This window comes from Motacilla alba, chromosome 1 (assembly GCF_015832195.1).
Source record: "Motacilla alba alba isolate MOTALB_02 chromosome 1, Motacilla_alba_V1.0_pri, whole genome shotgun sequence".
Lineage (NCBI taxonomy): Eukaryota > Metazoa > Chordata > Aves > Passeriformes > Motacillidae > Motacilla > Motacilla alba.
The window spans coordinates 94938537-94959611 of NC_052016.1; the positions used below are offsets into that span (position 1 = coordinate 94938537).

General features: G+C 42.3%; 1 protein-coding gene across 1 annotated transcript; it reads left to right on the forward strand.

Annotated features, from left to right (window-relative positions):
- The first annotated feature begins 1810 nt into the window (after nucleotides 1-1810).
- IL1R2 (interleukin 1 receptor type 2) lies at nucleotides 1811-18736 on the forward strand. The gene is made up of 9 exons (XM_038139480.1): nucleotides 1811-2021; nucleotides 3541-3671; nucleotides 3769-4027; nucleotides 6164-6338; nucleotides 8290-8464; nucleotides 9502-9567; nucleotides 10283-10418; nucleotides 12700-12845; nucleotides 14139-18736. The coding sequence occupies exons 1-9, from the start codon at nucleotides 1990-1992 to the stop codon at nucleotides 14264-14266; spliced, it is 1248 nt and encodes a 415-aa protein (XP_037995408.1). The 5' UTR covers nucleotides 1811-1989; the 3' UTR covers nucleotides 14267-18736.
- Nucleotides 18737-21075: the final 2339 nt, after the last annotated feature.

Sequence of the window (21075 nt, forward strand, 5' to 3'; positions counted from 1 at the left end):
GTTTCTCCCACTTTGTCATATACAGCTGGGGTATGTCAGCACTTATTCCTCTGGCTAAGCATGCAAATTCCTGTATTCTTGGAGTCTGTTGTGCATTGTGCTAATTGCTCTGTTTAGTTTTTCTCTTTCTGTCCCAGTTATTTGGTGATTCTCAGAGTTGAAGAGTTCCATTTCTTTCCTTTCCTATTCTCTGCTCCTCAAGACCTCATCTTGGAACTGTGCACAAGGGTATTATAAATTATTAAAACCAGGTTTGCTCATTTCAATAAGCCCAAGAACATGTGCTGGTGCAATAGTTGTGGTTTACTTCGCATCTGCTTGCCAGTCAGCTTTCAACATTCAGTATTTCTTAATACCTTGTCACCTTATTCTTATGTGAACCAGAGAAATTTACTTCAGTTTTTAATTGCTTGAAGTTTGCTTGGCCAAACTGGATAACAGAATAAATAACAAAGTCCAAGGGATTGCAGTTCTTGGATGTCAAACATTATCAGCCACAGAGCCACTATAACAGGGTAAGTTCCTCCAGGAGAAGCAGCAAAATCTGGGAGCTGCTACAAGAAGCTGGCACATTAACTGCCCCTTGTAGTAGTGGTGTAATCCCCATTCCATGATGCCTGAATTTCCATTTCCCCTTCCATTGACTAGGGATAATGGACAGACACACCTTGCTAGTGGAGGCCTTTTGAAAGTTTCTGTTGCAAGTAACTTCCAGAAGACTAGATATTTCTTGATATTTTGATTATTTTATTGGCATGTCCAAGGACAGCAAAATCCACCCAACTGTGGCAAGGAACTGCATGTAGCCCTGGTGTGGGAAATATCTATCTAGTGAGATGAGCAATGAGTGAGACGTATGGGGAATAGTCTGGTCTTCAAGTTAGGAATTTCACAGCAACGCTCCAGCATCTCGAGCTGTATCAATGAATCATCAGCAGAGCGAAACCACAGAATGACACCAGCTTCCCTAAGAGAATTTCTCTCTTTATATATAGCTGCTAGACTTGCACATTTCTGTTTATAAATACTCAGTGATAGCTAACCGCAAAACAACGTGGCCTTCTCAGCAGACATCTACTAAAAAAAAAGTATAACATTCTTGCTCTATCTTTCCTTTCTTCCTGAGTTATTCTAAACCAACCTTTTGCACCTTCAGATAAACAACTGAAACTTGAGGAACAACTGAAACTTGAGCAGTCCTCACAGTGCTGCATGTGATCAAGATATTTTCTGGATAAAAAGACAGCCAGGGCAGAACCCTTCTGAAGAAAGCTGTTGAAAATTGTTGATCCTTCTTAGATGTATCTGAGGATATTAGGCTATCTGGGAACTGCAGTCCCTCACTTGATTACCCTCTTCTTAAAGGCCAAAATTGCCACAATTCATAATGCTTTTCTTACTCCTCCCCATGAGCCTGGAAACCATAATTTGCTTCTAGCTGTTATTTCTTTACACCCCATTGCAAGAGAGCCTTAAGGCAGGCTGCCACACTAAAATGGATGTTATGAAAGGGGAATCGGCACATTTGTGATTCACCAGGGATCTGGGAAATCACAGAAGATTTATGTTGTCCATGAACAGTTTGATAAACTACAAAATGTGAAGATTGCAAATACTTAGCTGCTGACTATGCTGCAGTGCACCTTTTGTTACCCATGAATTTTTTTACTTGAGGTAGTGTGTGAAATAGTCATGTGAAGACATGAGTGTATGTAAGCTACTATTCGTCAGAAAAGGGGAAATTAGTCATAAATTCAGCAGTCATTTCCCCTTTTTTTGGGAAATCCAAACACATATTTTCTCTCTGTCTGTGCCTCTGTTTCTCTTATCCTCACTCTACGGAAGGAAAGAAAGTTGGGTCTAAAACGTTATTTGGTTTTGACACAAATCTGATTGGGCAATGAGAGACAAATTTCCGCTGTGTGTTGAGCTCAACCCTATATAAGGTCCTCACCAGGAATTTTCAGTCTGATAGCTTCTTTTTGTGAGATGCTTATGGCTGAAAGACTACAGAAACACAGGTAAGTGAATCTGACTGAAATTTGGGAATGAAAACCTTCCCTAAACCCTCAAATGGCTTATGGAGATTGTTACTAAACCAAAGGAACGAGAAAACTGAACAGAATAACCAAGTATTTTTGTCGGGCAAAGGATCTGAAGAGAGAGAAACTCACCTACTACAGGGTATCAATGTGAACTGTGGGGCTTGTTAATGCCTCCAGCACCTGGTTCAGGTGTAGCTGAGAGAGGCTAGAGCTCCATACCAATTCCCTGGAAACCCAGGCAGAGCTAAGAGTAGAGGAGATGACCCACGGTTACAAAAGAGTATTATTGAGCAAGAGGTTGGTTTTGTGGTGTTGTACAGATGACAATAATTTGGTAATAGTTTATTGTAGTCAAACCATCAGATGTCAGGTAAGTATAGCTACTAGAACAGGAAGAAATTTTGATTAAAACAGTAATGGAAGTATGAGCATGAAGGGATACAAAAAGATGCCCAAAGGTGTATACCTATGAATATGGCTTTGTTGTATTGGTAGAAATATTTATTTTGGTTTTGATTTGAAATGGTTGTACAGTCATTTAAAATTCATCATCGTTTTAAGGCAATGTTAAGTGCATGCAATTTCCATTTCTGTATATAAAATGGAAATAGTATAATGTATCAAGTGGATATGTGTACTGAATTTCTCATAAATTCCTTACAGAGAGCATAAAATAGTGCCTATATCCAGTATGTTTTATACATTTTTGCCCATGGCACACCAAGGTAAAGCATAATCAATCAACTGAGTAGCAGGAGCTGAGGCCTCATGGCAGAGCAGAAGCATTCAGTGATGTACACAGACACTGCCATGCCCATGTCAAGTCCATACAGATGACATTTGATGAATGACTGGCAGAGGAGAATTTTGTTTTCCCTTAGTAGCCACCCTGTCTGATTTTCAGGACAGGTTGTTCAGGGTTTTCCTTATCTTTTTTTTTAGAACAGATGGTAATAGTGTCCATGCTGAAAACTTGTGCACCACCAGCAAAAGGGTATACATGCCATAGGAGTCAATGTTTTTAGTCCCAACAGAAACATTTGTTGGAGACAAGAAAGCTTGGCTCTGCTTGTAGCAGGAAGTTTTCCTGCAGCCTGATTCACACTAGCTGGCCTACTTTGCTCCTGTGTTCACCCAAACTACTACACTACAGCTCACTCAAAGCAGCTGACCTGTGCCTCATGCAAATTAAGCAGAACTAAATGTTTCCACCCGTAGCTGTTGCTCTGAAAAGCTGTGGGGACAGCAGCATCTTGTGGTATGCTGTTTTCATCTTCTGGAGTGAAAGGGAAGGGCCAAAAGTGATATATGTGCCAAACCAGATGTTCTGGTTCCACAGTTCAGCCCCTATAAACTAGGGATGGAGACACCTTTCTGCTCACTGAGGATGGACCAAAGCTGCCCAGGTCTGGAGTGAGAAAAATAGCAATTAATTCTTTAGATAATGTTGAGTATTTTGATTATATAATCTGTCTTGTAATAAACTTCCTTATAGATTTCAAAATATTTTCCTTCCACCCTCTTCTTCTGATTTCCTGTGGAAAAAAATGCATGGGCTCTTCTTTATCCTGGTGACATGCACAGTAGGTGCCTCCGCTTTCAGACTCCAGCAAGTCAAAAACACAGGTAAGTGTATATTTGTCTTTTTTCCTTCTGTTTCTCTCACCATTCTTTTAAATGTTCCTCTCGGACAGTAATGCAAAAATATCTCTGATTTGTATAGAAAACTGCCCAGATCACACCGTGTTTTTCAAACACTACTATGAACTGCATGGAGAACCTGTGGTTCTGAAATGCCCTTCCCCCAGATACAAACATTTGGATTTCTCTGCCTTGACCCCTAATATCACATGGTATAAAAATGGTTCAAACACCATGATATCAGGAAGAGATGAAGATTCAAGAATCTGGGCGAAAGGAAATGCACTCTGGCTTTTACCAGTGATGTTAGAAGACTCAGGAGTATATATCTGCACAAGAAGGTAGGTATTTAAAAGAAAATCTAGTTCACTAACAAATGACTATGTCTAAATGCATTACCTTAATTGCAAACCCCAAACTTTTAGTCAGAGCATTTCTGGAAAAGATAATTTCCTTACTTATCTTATTAGTGAGAAAAAAATGTGGGAAGTAAGGACCCTTAGAGTGCATTGTGTGTCTCCTATAGTTTACTGAAATCTGGAAAAATGATGACACAGCGTTGCCATTTTGGCTACAATCTCATAGGAGAATATTGTATAGAGAGTTTTTCCTAGTTACCTCTGAGCCAGTCAGTGCTATGACAAGTGGGACATGCTGCAGGCAGCGGGTTGTTGCACCTCAGATGGCCTTATGAAGCATATATAAGGACTTGTGTCTCTGCAGTGGCTTTTCTCTTCCCACTTCCATATCCCTGGTCTTCACTTTTCTTCTGAGTCACGTTTTTAACCAGAATTTGATTGACTTGGTATCGCTGAAAGAATTTTCATGTGACCCAGTGTGTATTTACTAGGCTAGTACCAGACTTGTGGTGTTGCAGTGAGTTGAGACTTTAGCCATGGCTCTTTTCAGCCCTATTGGTCATTTTTTTTCTGAGTGTTTTCAATCTGACAGCGCACTTTACCATGTCAAAAGAGGTGCCAGGGTCTGGATTTGTTGTGGACTAAGGAAGGCAAAAAATCCCATCACCCTTAGAGCCTGAACTTTTGAAGATGTTCCAGGTCCCTGTCCCCTGCCATTTCCTGCTGCCAGCCTCTCAGTATACCTCTGGCACTTGGCTCTGGGGTTTATACTGGAGAACATATCTCTGCATCCCTGGAACTGGTCAGCATGGGACAGCAGGGTCTCCTTGCTTGCACAGCACACCTTGTGAGGGATGCGAGTCAGCAGCAGAAGATGTACAAGCTGAGAAATCATGCTCAGCATGTTGGGTTGGCCTTTCCCATGTCTCAGCACCAATTTCAATTGTGGAGCAAAAGAGAAGACACTGACAGTTAAGCCCAAACAGCAAAAATTTGCAAATACTGTTCCAGAGCAGAGTAGCTGCCTGAGATGTTCAAGAGTGCTTTTAAATCCCCTTTTTGGACTATTCTGCCTCACTTTGTCAATATATAACACTATAGCAGTGTTACTGAGAGATCTAGTAAAATGTGAAATTTGTTTGAAAAAGACATGCAAGAGCCAAGTAGGTAACTTCATTGCTAACATTATTATAGGATTAATAAAGCACAAGCAAACAACATTTCCTTTACAAATTATCCCGCAGGGAAGCCAGCAGACCTTTTTATCAACTCTGTAAAATGAAGGTAGCAGCAAATTATCACAGATCTCTGCTTCTGTGTTCTCTGGAGCAAATATTTTGGATTTGGGCATCTGGCCTGTATATGACAGATGGCCACAGTGCCCTGGCCATAGTGTCAGTCTGTCTGCTTGCAGTCCACAGCTGCTCTCCTGGAGGTGGCAGCCTGGCCCCCTGGCTTCGCTGGCCTCTTCATGCACTGCCCTGAGTAAAGGCATCTCTGAAGTAGGCTTCCAGAGGTTGTAAAGGGTGGAATTTAACCATCTGTCTCTCCCAGCATGGTCTTCCTTGGGACTGGAAGTGATTGTCACTTGGAGCCAGAAAGAAAAATTGAATATTGCGAACCTTTCAAAGCCAGAATGCCTTATTTGCTACAGAAAATTATATGTACTTGCAGAAATGTCTATGGTTGTGCAATAGTAATTGCAGATGGATTGTAATACATACTTTAAGCTTTTTATTTTATAATGATTATTTTATAATCATTAGGGTTTTCACAGTCAAAACCTCTTCCAAGGAAATGGGGGAGTGTTCATGACACACCTGCTACTGTTCAAGTTAATATGTTCCCCCCCCCCCCCCCAGTTAAAATCGTGCTGCAGCCTAAAGGTGCACAGGAAACTTGTACTAAAAAGAAAAGCAAAGACTGAAGGTCTGAGGCAGACATGTGTCAGCAATGAGTTTTGATTGTGCCAAAAGAACAGTACCAGTGATTTTCCAGCATACAGCCTGCTGTGATCTCAGTCTTGGCCTCTGTTAAGGAGGGAAGTGGAGCCAGTAGGAAACCAAGGGCATCATTTGAGTTCTCCTGGGGGCTCACCTCTCCCTGCTTTGTCACCAGGAACGCCTCCTACTGCGCCGAGGTCTCCATCCACCTCACAGTTGTGGAGAAAACAGCTGCTTGGGAGATTGCCTATCCTCAGGTCCTCTTCACTTTCACCGCTGGAAAGATTGTTTGTCCTGACCTGTGGGATTTTACACCCAACAGGACAAGTCTGGAGCTCAAGTGGTACAAGGTAAAACATTTACTTCCTCTTTGTGCATAGCCTCATCCCAGCTTGGCACATAAATATCCACTTTACGCTTCTCCTGAACATCATGTTGTTTAAGTCACTATCATAGTGTAATATACTGGGAATTTTGGGGCAGATGTATACATTTTAAGAAAAGTTTTTGGGGGCATACTCAGCACAGGGTGAAGTGTTTCACATGTTTCATGCTCTCACAGACAGTGCAACTGTTTATAAGGCTAGATTATTTACCCAACTCCAGGGTTTGCCACAGGATATCAGGCCCTTCTCTTTGGCACTGTGCTTCTTTTCATGGCCCCTCTAGTCAATCCCATAAAGTAGGAACTCCCAGGGGTACTGCCTCCGTGTTCAGGTGGGGTAGCTTTCATCAATCAACTGGAATACACCATTTGGAAATACTGGATGAATTACATAGTGCTTGGATTTTTCTCTTGCCTAACTGCCCAGTTTGCTGCTTTTCAAACAGGTGAGCCTGGTTTTGCCTCTAAGATCAACTACAACATCCTTGGCTGTTCAATTTCACACTGGAGAGCAGGGGATTCTTCTTCCACTTCCATAATACCTCAGTTTAGCTTTTATTGACATTCCCACTATGATCACACGCTCTGCCTTGCGCAGCTGTAGCCTTACCATAGGATGCAATATACAGGCTGGCTTGCAGTGCCTAGGTTATGATCTGTACTATACCAGCAAAATGTTGCTGCTCAGGACTCCCTTCAGAAGTGGGAACATAACCCACTTTGTAGCAGGCACATGCCCTGCGAACCTGCCTTGGCGTTCAGAAACAGAATGCTGAGTCAGGATGACTGGACAAAAGGAGCCCCTCTCTCCCGCTCTCGGACCCTTGCTTATCTCTCTGTAAAGCTATAGGTCACTTTCCTTTAACTCTTACCATTGGACAATTCTCAATCCTCCCTAACCCTATATAAACCCCTGTTTCTGCCCGGCTTGTCGGAGCTGCTGTCCCTGAGACCCTTCGAGACACCCCGTGGAAGAGCTACGAAGAAGACCAATAAAGACATCGTCTTGGAACCTCACACAGCGCTCTCCTCTCTTTCCTGGTCTTCCGAATGCCTGCTGCGTGCCCCAGCCAAGCCTAGCAAGCCCAAAGAGCTGAAATCACTCATGAGCTGATAATCACTGAGCTGAAATCACTAAAGGCTTGCTAAGGCATAGGCTAGGGGCACTGCCAGAGCTTGGGCTGATTAGCCCCCCTCAGAGCTATGCTATCCGGCTTTGATGCAGCTCCTGGGTACACCCCGTATCCCAGCCAGCGGCATTACCACTTCATCCAAGCGAAAGGCTGCCCCCCTCAATATGGTTCTTGTTACAAATATAAGAATGAGCTACCCTGCCTTTATGAGGGAGGAACGTAATTTCTCCTAGCAGGTTTCCAGACCATGTGTGAACAGAGCCTTAGGGATACAGAGCAGGAATTTCTAATAGTTTATAGGGTAAGTAACAGTTATGTGAAGTCCTGCATGATTACAAGTACTTGTCTTCAAAGAACACCTTAGAATGTTACTCTTCTGTGGTCATGTATGGAAAGTATGGATACATACACATGGATATGTATGGATAACATTGTGAAAACCTCCATGGGTACTAAAATCTTGTGTGATTACTCTTAAGATGACTCAGGGAAGAGCTTATTATATGTTTTCCATCTTATAATGTGCACTATGGAAGAGCTATGCACACACATTATTAAATTAGATAGATTAAAATAGCAATTCTTCACACTTCACACATACAGTGACACAAGGCATTTTAGAGATGGATACACATTAAAAGAACTTGTGCTTTGGTGGGAGAGCAGAACTACTCAGACTTCCCAGCGATAAGTGAACTTCTCATAACAGAGAGACAATTTGTCTGAGAGTTACACAGGGTGTAGCTATCTGAGTCATAACACCAGTTACTGTCCTTTCTCCAGGATGCTCAGCCTCTGGAAGAAGACAATGAAAGATTCATCATTCTGAACGGTTCAGCATCTCTGATCATGACATCTGTGCTACCAACAGACGCGGGGTATTACACCTGCAAGATGCCATTTCCATTTGAAGGTGTGGCATATGAAATCACCAGGACAATTCAACTGGAGACTGTTGGTAAATATAGTATCAGATAATCAGAGGGATGGAGCACCCTTCCTACAAAGAAAGGCTGAGAGAATTGGGCTTATTCAGAGAAGGCTTTGGTGTGACTGAATTGTGGCCTACCAGTACATGAAGGAGACTTATAAGAAAAATGGAGAGGGGCTTCTTACAAGAGCATGCAGTGACAGGACAAGGGCAAATGGCTCCAAACTGAAAGAGGGCAGGTCGAGATTAGCTATTAGGAGGAAGTTTTTACTGTGAGGGTAGTGAGGCACCGGCACAGGTCACCCAGAGAAGTTGTGGATGCCCCACACCCCAACCCTGGAAGTGTTCAAGGCCAGGTTGGATGGGAATTTGAGCAACCTGGTCTTGTGGAAAGTGTCCATGCCCATGGCAGGAGGGTTGGAACCAGTGGTCCTAGAAAACTTTTAGGAAAGGTTTTAGGGACATTTAAGATTCCTTCCAACCTAGAAGATGTTCTATGATTCAATGATAGACATATTAAAATATTACAGCACATAAGAAAACCTCTCCTTTGCTAATGAAATTCTTCAGAGGAGCTCATGCTCAGCCTTTCAGCCGGAAGGGGCTTCCCCCAGCACCCCTGGCAGGGCGGGGGTCTCTTCTGCAAGTACCCGCGTTTGTTAAACGGAATAATTGACGTCCTGGGGACAGGAGGGGGCGTGTCACTGCCGAGGCCTTCAGGGGAGCTCGGAGATCAGCCATTCGGCGGCGGCCCAGGGCGGGCACAGGCCGCTGTGCCACAGAGGGGGCGGCAGGGCCTGGGCGCTGCTGCGCGGAGCGGCCGGCAGGGGGCGCCCGCGCCGCACATGCCTCGCGCCGTCCCTGAGGCCGCGGATCCTGCCCGTCCCCACGGCCGCGGGGCTCCGGCTTGGAGCGGCGACATCGCTGCTTGCCAGCGGCCTCAGCAATCAAATCCGTTCCTGGGAGACGACAGGTGTTGGGTGAAGTGGTGTGTTTCTGGTTCTGGGGCCATGCCTGCATTTTCTCTTGTCTTAGCACTGACTCTGTTCCTTTTTTCTGCCAAGAACAAGAGAAGAGAATTACGCCGATAATTGTGTATCCAGCACAAAAGACAACATCAGCTGCTCTTGGTAAGGCCCAACATCATATTTGGACAGGTTTAGTCAGAGAAAAAACTAGAGCAGGTTCTCTTATGGTGTAATTTGTTGGGATAAATGGTTGTAGGTTTTTGATCTCAATTACATTAGTTGAGGGTCGATGCTGGAGTATTCTTTGCTTTTTAACATCTACAACCAATGCTGTCTTCTGGCTATATAGATAAACTTCCATGTAATATAGATACTCATCAGTCTGAAATCTCCTTATCCCTGAGTTACAGTAGTTACAGCGATTAAAAAGTTTCAGAAATTTTGCAAAATCACTTCATCCCTGGAAGTCCAACCTTCGAATATCCTCACCCAGCATCTGTGAGTGAAGCTGTGCTGCTGGTTAATGCAGCTGCTCCAGAGGGGTAAATCACGCAGTGCCCTTTGGGCTGCACTATGTCAGAAAGGGCAAGGCTGCAGGGACACAGCCTTTCCTCTGGGGAATGTATTTGGTGCAAGAATTGTTAAGTATTGCAATAGGGAAATTATTTGGTTAGCAGCAGGAAAGACTGCCACACTGAAGGGGCTTGCTGCCAAGGAGTAGAGGATCAAAAGCAATCTGGAGATTAACTTGAGTTTTGAGAGTAGTGGTTCTTGACGTGTGTGGGATCTCCCACTGGAGTTGTTGGTTTTCACCAAAAGAAAGAGTAGTTCTTCATACATGACTAAATTGTTTTTCAATTTTTTTTTTTTTTGACAGGCTCCAAGATGACTCTCCCTTGCAAAGTGTTTGTTGGGCTGAGCAGCCATTTCCAAACTGATGTGGAATGGCTGGCAAATGACAGCAGCGTTGACGTGGTTTATAAACAAAGCAGAGTTACAGAGGGGGAACGACAGTAAGTCTGGCTGAAAGTGCTTTCTTGTGCTTATTGTTCTAACCTACAGTGCTACAGGGGCTTGGTGCAGCTGAATGCCAGGTAATGAAATGTGAAATGGACAGATCTGAAGTGAAGGTGAGAGCTGAGAAAAAAATGGGCACGCAAGCAAATAAACCACCAAGCCCAGCCCAGTCAGCAAAATGAATGCTTTATCTCTGTTTTTTTTTTTTTTTTGTGACATGGTATTTTGCAAATGAGCCAACTTTGAGACAAACTTGAAGCACATTTTCATGAGCAACTGAGCTGTTGTACAGGCTGACTGCAGTGGAAAGCAAGGAGACTTGATCCTTCCCAGTGCTTCTCTTACCTCTCTCCTTACCCCATGCCAGCAAAGTGGCAATGTTCTCTCCTTGACATTCATGAGGTTCTAGAATACAGTAAGACAACAGAAAGTTATCTAGTGGTTTGATGGTTTTTGTTTTGTTTTCTAAATGACACTGTTTTCCCCCTAAGCTTGTTCTTTTCCACATTAGCGAGTTGAGCTAACTCACACAGACACCCGCTGAGTGCTAGAACAGATGCTAGGGTGGCATTGAAGGGAATACTGGTGGGTGGGAGAAACAGGATGTTCCACATCCTCTTGCCCTGATTCATTGTGTCTCCCAGTCTTCAGGAGCCATCTTTCGGCTGCCTCATAGCTACATACCTCAAGGCTTTTCCCACCAGGAAAAAGAAGGATACCTGTTTTCTGTACCTGTGATGTGTTACCTGAGTAACTCACTACATCCAGGCATAACCCCTCTAGTGGTTTTGTAAATGTGAGCTGAACTTTCTGACTGAAATCTCTTCACTGAGGATCAAGTCAGCTTGTTTAGTGTCTTGTTCCATGAAGCTCACAGTGTTCAAAACAGATGATTACACTTGCCTGGTGGCTCTGCCTGTACTAGTGGACAGAGCCCAGAAGATTCCTTGGCTCCGGGATTGCCTCTGCTGTTACTTGCTGAACTGGTCACACACCAGCTAGCACCTTCCCAAAGGGTTTCTGGCTATTGATTAGGGTTTAGCATGGGCTAGGGGCCATTTCCAACAGAGTTTGGGCATGTGGGACACATGTGTATTTTGAGGGACAAGAATGTTTAGCTGTTATGCATGTGAGATGGTTTTGGCAATTTGTGGCCACCAGTGCCAGATAACAGCCAGAAGTAACGTTGCAGCCAGAGGTAACATAGGAACTCATCTGTATGCCCAAGCCTTTAGGTGTTTTCCCATTCCACCCAGCATGACTGGGGAAATTAATTTATAATCTTGTTTATATGGATAAGTGAAAATGCATTGAACCTTTGACCAGGAACCATAAAAATGTGCTGCAGCTGTAGTCTCTGCAGGCTTTAGAATAGAGCAGCACTTCAGCACTTTCTTACTTGGACTTTAAAAATTATTTTTGTTATGCCTATCACTATCGTTATTGTTATTTATTATCACGCAATTGCACAAGGACAGTGACAGTGACAGATGAGGTTCCTGCAGGACCCACAGTATGAGAGACACCCCTGTTCTGCTGGAAGCCCTCATTATGGCAGCATGACAAAACAGCTCAAATGCCACTGGGGAAACAAATTCCCTGCAGAAATCTCTGGCAAAGTGCTCCTGGGAGGAGCGCCCGGGGAATTCCATTGCTTCTGTGCAATGCAGGCTCATAATGGACAACTGCTCTGGTAATGGCTAAAAGGTATCAAGGGACAATGTTTGACTCCAGCTAAAAAACCACTTTCAAATAGTGTGACTCCTAAAATAACCATGTTGAAATTAGCTGGAAACTTCTTAGACAGTTTCTTGTATTGAGCCATTGGCTTTCAGCACATGATAGACAGGAATGGTAGTTCAGCTTTCTCAGAGAACATTTGCAGGGTTATGTTCTCCATATGTCCTCTGCTGAGAGTAAGAATTAACCTTAGGTGGTCAGAGAGAAGAAATTAGGTCCTTGCACAATGCTAATGTATCGAAGATACACAGAATTCCACTTGCCTTTTTCCCCTCTTTTTTCTTTATTTTTGCAAGACAAATCCAGGTATTTTTTCCCTCTAGACTCCAAAAGCTGCAAGATAGGTACTGCTCACTGGGACTCAAGTAGCACAACTGGGCTGAAGACAACAGGCATCCTTGAATGCTGAGGGGCTGGTTCAGAAGTGAAGCAATATCCAATGCATTTTCTTGCAATGTGCTGTTAGAATGAACATATCAAATAGAGAAAAACCATTTTATTAAAATAATTAACATTAAATATTTCTTATTCTTCCAGAGAAATTGTAGAAAATGGTGAAAACTTCATTGAAGTACCACTGATTTTTGATTCTGTTGAAGAAGAGGACTTTTACACAGACTTTACCTGTCTGGCCCAGAACAGATATGGATACCAAGAACTGCCAACAAGGGTCAAGCAGGAAGGTAGTTATTTTTACTGCTTATTTTTGATAATTTTTATTATTATTCGAATGCTAAATTGGCATCTGATCTGTTTATACTATAAGAGCTAGTGTTGGGATAAGTTATTGCCTGGGGAAAATCTGTTTGCCTCTTTCACCTGTAGTCTTTGATACAGCCTGTTCACAAAATGTAACTTCTGTAGGTCATTTACTGACATTTTATGCAGGGATAAAGATCTGCCTGTGCTGGTATATCTCTTTATTGGATAAGACTCCAATTTAGATACGCTTTGTGAAATAAGTGTCCCAGTGAGACTACTGGCAAACTCTCTTTGCAGCAGAGCCAAATCTCCTCCAGTTCCTCAACAAGTAGGGGAAAAAAAAGACAATAACAAAATAAATGATTAGAGTGTTACTTTTCCTCATGCACAGACTGCTGCCAAAATAACAAGAAGTGTAAATTATGATGGGTGTAGTTACTTTGGCTCCTAGTGATGGGAAGAGAAGACCTAAACTCAGCGCAATTAATGTTGCAGTGTGATAAACCATTGGCCAAGAGCCAGCTGTATAAACAATGTGAAGCAATGCTAATTGTTTCTTTGCATGACGTTGGTGAATCACCAAAGCTTGCTCACCCTGTCTTAGAAAGGCACATGAACACTTTCAGACTTCATTATCAGTTATGACTCACTCCAGCACCCTATGATGAGGGATTTGTACTCATTTTGCTGGGTCATGTGCTGCCCTTGTCTTCCATGAGCTACACCGGAATAGCTATAGAGGAGGCAATAGACATTGGAGCAATCCAGAATGGTCTGGACAGACACTGGCGTTGGAAGTTAGCTGGATTTGGGAAGAAGTTCTGAGTATTGGGTTGATTGTTACTAATTTATAAGCTGCTCTGTAGGAAAAAATTATTCAGACAACTTGAGGGTGGACTAATTAAGTGTTCATCCTCCACAAGGTGCTTGGATTTCCTGCTTGGAATGTCTCTGCTTTAATAAAACAAACCAAGATAGAAAGCACGCAGCTGCTCTGATCAGGGGCTCAGAAAATTTGGTGTATGCAAAAGATTGGACTTTAAACTCTCTGGAGTTTTCCAATCCTTCCTCCTATCTTCATGAACACATTTCCCAGAGTGCTCAATCAGTAGATCTCTTCCTTTCAAAGGTGATAAGCTCTGCTGGAAGGTTAACTTGCAGGCATCCTCTTTATTGTCATTTCTCCTCTTCCAACCTGAGCTTAGAGAACTATGTTCCTGGGAGTTTGTTGTTTTCTTCTGGTTTTCTAATATTTAAATTGTTTACTTTTCCAGCTGTTGGTCTGTCCTGGTACATTGCAATGATTCCTGTTGCGCTGGCCTGTTTGATCGTGGGAGGGATATGCATGCACAAGTGCTGGAAGAGTAGAGCTGATAAAGGATATACAATACCAAAGGTTTAAAATCCACTTGGGTTCTCCAACTGCCAACAGAACAAAAAATCACCCTGGCTATCTTTCACATCAGACACAGCGAGCATTTCAGACCTGATGTACTGCATTCCCAACAGACCAATAATAACAGCTCCTTCCCACTTTTCCCAGTCTTCTACGATCTGATGAAATTAAGAATATGAGTTTGCATTTTTATGCTGCTTAGATGCAGGAAATCTGGTTCTATTATTTTGTAACTAGGGTGCAATCTGTAGAATACTGGAACACAAAATTATGCTCTGGATTTGGGAAGGGTAGGGAAAGGGAGGTGTTCTCACCCTTTGTAATTCCAACAGATGTACTGTTTTGTTGGTTTTGGTTTTTTTTTTGTTGGTTTTTTTTTTTTTTTAAGGAAAAGAAACCCTTGAAATCTAAAAAGGGAAGCTAGGGAAGCTTGCTACAGAAGAACTATTTGACACTAGAGGGAAAAAGCGATTTTTCTATGTAACCAGACTAAATTTATTTTACTTGAGTCTAAAAAGAGCCATTTGTTTTCCCTTTTCAGAGCCAAATCCAGTTGTCATGGCAACTGTATATCTGTGAACTTCTCCACAGAAAAACTAAATTTGTTCACCATTTGGATTACACTTTGCTTAAATAGACTGTCTCAGAATATCCCTCCCCCAGAGATAACTCCATCTGTATAAAAGATAACTGTACACAGAAGAATTCAGTTCTCTTTTATCTACCAATATGTTGTAGCTAGAGATTCATCAGCAGCTGTAACGTGTTGTCATCTTTGCCAAGGAAAGAATTGGGGGGATGTTTAAGTGTTTTGAGAGTGATTTGGCCAATAAAATGTTTTATTCCTGGAAGTGACTGGACAGATAGCCAGTAATAATGAACACTCTCACACTTTTGTTCCTCCAGCCCTTTTGTGATCAGTCTGGTGTAGCTGCCGATTGTATCCTTTAAATTGCAGTATGCAAACTGGTTACACAAGATGCAAAACACTGCCTGTTAGGTTAACCTAGCTGGATTCTAGTCTTGACATAAATCTTAAGGGAGCAATAAATAATCAGTGACTGTACAGTGACAGTGTTGTACTTTGGGGGTCAGAATGAGTAAAATTATTTGGTTTCTTCCTCTTCAAAGAGATACCGCTCATGACAGCTGAGAAATCATTACATGATATATAATGTGTATTATCTTCATCTGTATAGGAGGGAAGAGAACCTGCATTAAGGCCTAGATTAGTACAGATCCATAACAAACACCTCTTCCTCTACCAATACTAAAATAATACCAACACCTCTCACAGGCACCAAAGATAAAGCTTTTTCTTCATGCAAATCATCCCAGAGGATTTTCAAGCTCTGTAGGAAAAAAAAAATCAGGAAAAACTTTGGCTCCAAAAGATCAAATTGTAACACACTAGAGAAGTGAATGGCTCACATCCATCTGGGAGAGACCATGACCTTATTCCTTTCCACCATCACTTCTGGTTGGCTCTGAGTTTGGCCCAATAAATATCTGGAAGGATTTTGAAGAGTAGGATGTGGCTTGAGTTAAGAAATCTTCACTCTATTAGCAAGAACATTCATATGCAATGAGATTCAAACCAAAGCCTCCCTTTAAATACTCTAAATGCTTGTTGTGAAGATACAGGCACAGAGTTAGAGTTCTGACTCAGTTTAGGTCAAGGGCATCCAGAGAACACCACAGGACTCACTGTTTCCAAGTGTAGAATATTAAAGATGATAAGGACCACAAGTATTTTATGGGCACATGGGAAAAAGGTGGATGCAAGTGTGGAGAAGAGTCAGTCCCCTTGGATATCTGTTCTTTGAAGGGAGAAAGCAATAGATGAACAGACCAATATTGGAGGGAACATTAAAAATGTTTTAGGAGCATCAGGAATGCTCATTATTTTCAAACAATTGCTAATCTGTACCTAGAGAACAAATTAGGTTTGTCATTAAGTGTAGTGTTTAAACATGTGATTTGCTCTTCCTTTCCATCTGTATCCTCCAAGAGTAGCGTGATCACGCACGTGGCTGTAGGTCCAGGGTTGGATTTCACTAAGTACTGGAAAAAACCCAGAACTTTTGGTATTCAGAGTACTGATGCCATAAGAAAGTTAAATACCTCAGATCCTTCTTCAAAAGGAGGAGAAAAAAAATATGAATATAAGATAAAAATTAGGTATTTAGAGAATTGCTGTTACATACTCAGTGACATCTTGAATACTAAAGGAAAGTAAAGAAACAAAGGCTTGTCTTTTATGAAGTGATATTTGCTTCTCTGACTGCTATATAATATTCTGAAGGCTTTCCTCATAAGTAGATGTCTTCAGGTGAACTACAGAGTGTAAATATTTTACAGATAGATTTGAACAAGTGATCTACATAATGTAAATGCTTTACACTGACTTGCATCATTATACTCAAGGGCAACATGGTTTATCTGGGTTTTGAAAATGTTATATGGAAAACTGGCAAACAAATAAACCAAAATTCTGGTATGTGAGTTGAGTGGGAAGAGAGATGTGAAATATGTTTATTTGAGGATGGCAGCTCTTTTCCAAACCTGAGAAGAAGTACAGTATTAGGGAACATCAAGGATTCGGGGCTCTGCACAACAATGTTTCTCTTCAGAAAAATTATGGATGTAATGAGGACAAGGTCACCTTGTTCCTGGGACTGTGTGGGTTTATAGCATTTTCCAGAGAGCGAGTCTATCTGCAACAACTTCAGAGGCACACACAAATTGAGTAAACAACTATTTTCTAGTTTTCAGTGTATGTGATCTTGGTGTCATTTATCCATCTAAATAAGCAGCATAACTGATGTTTGACCAGAGTAGCACCCGAACCGAACCTAAATATAATGTGAAAAGCACCAAATAATTTCATCTGCTGGTTACCAAACAAAACCATTAAATAAATGTGGGAGCAGGTGAAAACAAGGGCTGACCTTGAGTTGACTTCACTGATCAAGACAAGAAAGTTAAATTTTAAATTCTAGTAGCTGGGGAGGGAAGGCATGCATACAGGAGGATGAGGACCTCCTTGTTGAAATATTATTGCCAGGAATAGTGGTTTAGGTATGAACAGCTAATTAAAGTGTTTATGATTTTTCTGCCTCAAGTCTGTAAAGCAACAGGTTCAGCAGGGCAAAAAAAAAAAAAGTAAAAAATAGTTCCTACATTTTGGAGCTGAGAACTCCATAACCTTGCAGCTGCTAAATATAGCCTAGGGTGGGGTACCTCATCCAGCCTTCACAAAGCCTAAAGGAATACAGCTAATCCAAGATAGCCACTGATGTTTTCTCTCCACTCAGTGGAGAAAGACTTCTCTATTGTGCCTAAAATAAGTGCAGTGAGTTGCATCTCAGAGGTGTCTGTCCTTTTCCACCAGTTTAAGACGAAGTGAGATGAATCCATTCAGCATGGATTCATGGATAAAGGAATGACTGGTTGTGGATCACTGAATTTCGGATTATCAGAGAGGTTACAAAAAGAATCAGTCTAAAGCCCAGAGACACCTTGTCATGTAGTCAAAGCTGCTGGGCCTTCTTGGGAAATTACTTTACTGCTGGCAGCTCTGTATAGAGCAAGCACAGGCTTGCACTAAATGAAAATACTGTAAGAGGTTGAGAGGCAGGCCCAAAGGTATATATTGTGGAATCCAGCATAAGAGGGAGGCTGAAAATATCTAGCTGGTGCCTTGGAAAAACATTTGTGGCTCACAGATTGTGTAGTCATGAAGTGCCACAGCTATTGTGAAAGAAAAGAAAGCTATCCTGTGGGCATGGCTGAAGTACAGAGAGCCCTGCTGGGACCAGGAGGAAGTCTGCTGAATGACTGCAGGTGAGCTGGGGCCTGTCACCCTTTCCAGAGCACTCAGCCAGCTCAGCTCCCATGGCAGACAGTGTCTGCCTGCTCCTTCCTGGCTCTGCTGGGCTACCGCAGAAAACTGGAAAAAAGTTATGCAGGAAAGGAAATATCATAAACTAACTTGCTTCCAGTGGAAAAACTCATGTAATTGATAAGAAAACCACTTATATGCATATATGTATATATATATTCTGCTTTAGTGTCTTCATTGCACTGGAAACTACAGTCTCTATCAGTTTATACATTGCCTAGTATACACAATGTAAAGAGCTTAATAAAGCAACTGAAATATAACTCCAGTCAGTTTTCAAGAAGAGCATATTATCTTCCTGAAATTCTTCAGCCAGGCACTAATAACAACAACAACAACAACTATAATAATAATAATAATAATGAGGAAACTTCTGAAAACTCATGCAGAACCAAGCTCACTTGTTAGAGCTTGGGAAATTCATCCATTTCTGAATCTTTGACTGCAAAGTGTAGTTTGGCTCTTATAGTTGTGTGTCCCTTCTACCCATTTTAAGTTTTTGCCCCAGTCTAAATTGTCCCAGAACCTGACAATGACTTCAGGTGTAAACAGGAACTCCTTTGTAACGTGTTGAAAAGGTCAGTATCTCAGTATCAGTATCCTGATAAGAAATGAAGGTACTCTCTCACTGTTTTTGCTAGTTTGTCATCTTTTGAGTTCTGCCCCAGGAACTTCACTTGTATGTACATAAATTTCATAGAAATGCACATCTTGATTCCTTTGTGGATAATGGAGCATTGCCAGTGTTTCTGTCTCATGAGGCTTAAATGGTGCTATTCATTTAGAGCTGTAGAGGTCCTGTTCTGCCTTGGTTATAAAGGTTTTATTTATCCATCTGCTAAGCTGTGGGATAAATGAATCATTATATTTGCTTGCTTTGGCTCCCAAATGTCCTTCGTCATAAGTGCTAAGGAGGCTAGGCTATGACTGGAAGTAGTTGATACTGTTTGTTTACTCGCAAAAAAGACTCTCAAGTGACTTGTGGCTTTCAAGTTGGAGACACTGCTGAACAAAGTAATTAAAGGGTGTGATTACATGTACCCTCAGTATGTCACTACCACTGTTTTTCCTTTGACTGGGCCTTACCATGCCTGATCTTTCAACTGGTTTGAGAAAACTCTAGAGGAGAGTGTGGGCAAGACACAGAGGTCTCTTTGGTCTCACAGTTGTTACTCTGCTGGCCTGTGAATGCTGGAGACTTGGTCCTCCTTCTTATCATTAAATTGTAGAATCATTTAGGTTGGAAGGGACCTCAGAGATCATTTAGTTCCAACCCCCCTGCCATGGGCAGGGACACTTTCCACTAGAAGGTTACTCAAAGCCCCATCCAACCTGGCTTTGAGTACTTTCAGGGATGGGGCACCCACAGCTTCTCTGGGCAACCTGTTACAGTGCTTCACAACCCTCACAGCAAAAAATTTCTTCCTACTACCTTGTCGGAACCCAGGACATTCCTCTGGGTGCCCTGGATGGCCCGAGCCACTGGCAGGGGACTCTGAGACCCTGGCATGCAGCCAAGGACACGTGGGGTTTTGATCTTAGCCCATGGAGCAAATTACCAACTCTGTATGAAGAATTACAAGCCACACAAGGTTAGGTAGCACAGTAGAGATAATCACAAGGTGAAGGGAAAAGTTTTTGAGTGCTATAGAGGGGGGTTTTGACCTCTGTACAGTGGGGTTTGGATTTTGTACATGGGGGTCTGAGGCTCCAAGATGGAGGAATCAGGGCATGCCTTGTCTTTCTTCCCTCTTCTTCCTAGCCTCCATGATTTGGGTGATGTTGGCACTTTTAGATTGGTTTAGAATAGAAGCTGACTGTCTAACATAGGTGACAGCTATTGGAACAGAATTGTAAATACAGAACATGTAGTTTTTAGTATAAAAGATAGCACCAGCCTCAGGGGTGGAGAGTGTGCCTCTGGCTGACCTGCTGAGCACACCGCAGCAGTTCAGGAAGAAAATCTTTTAGATAACTTACAATAAACTACCTTGAGACCAGACAACTGAAGACTACTGAGTCTTTCTTTGAAGGCATGGGTTGGAGCAGAGACTTTTCCACCTTTCAGTCTCACCCTGACCTGGGGGAGACTCCGACACTACCTAATCTAACCCTACACTCTTTCTGTTTAAAGCCATTCTCCCTTGTCCTATCACTACATGGTCTTGTAAACACTCCCTCTCCAGCTTTCTTACAGATCCCCTTCTTGTGAGTAGACAAGACCTATCAGCTCAGGGAAGAACGAAGTGCCCTGCCTTTGATCACAGTTGATAAGTAGTTTTTCAGATGAATCTAAGCCAGTAAAATGCAGGAAGAAGCATGGTAGAGAAAGAACTGAGATTCATTTCTCCACCTACGAGTGGCAGAACTCTGTGACTGATTGCTTTGTAATAGGGAAGAACAGATAAGATGATGATGATGATGATAATTACTACCACCATATTGAGTGGTGCCATTTAGGAAATATGGATTGCATAGGAGAACATTAACATGGGTGGAAGAGTGTGGGGGAATGGAGAACTTGTGAGAATAAGCAATATGAGCTTATCTTCTGCCTGGAAGGGTAGTGACAGGCCATGATAACTGCCCGTAAGTTCATCTAAAGGGAGAGTAAAAAGTAAGGGCATGTAATTATTTCTGCTAATGAAGGAGACTGTCATAATAACACTGGAAATGCATAACCAAAATTTAGATGTCTCTAGTGAGGTCCTGAAAGAGGATCTCAGCAGGAGTAATGAAGCAATGAGGTCCTGAAAGAGTATCTCAGCAGGGGTAATGGTAGGAAAAGAAATCACTTCAAACCTAGAGGTGGGTACAGCTATGAATAGGATTTGATGTGTGTGACAGCAGGGGGTCTTCCTGCAAGACTGAATCATGTCCTCTGGCTTTGTGTTCTTTACCTCCATTGGAA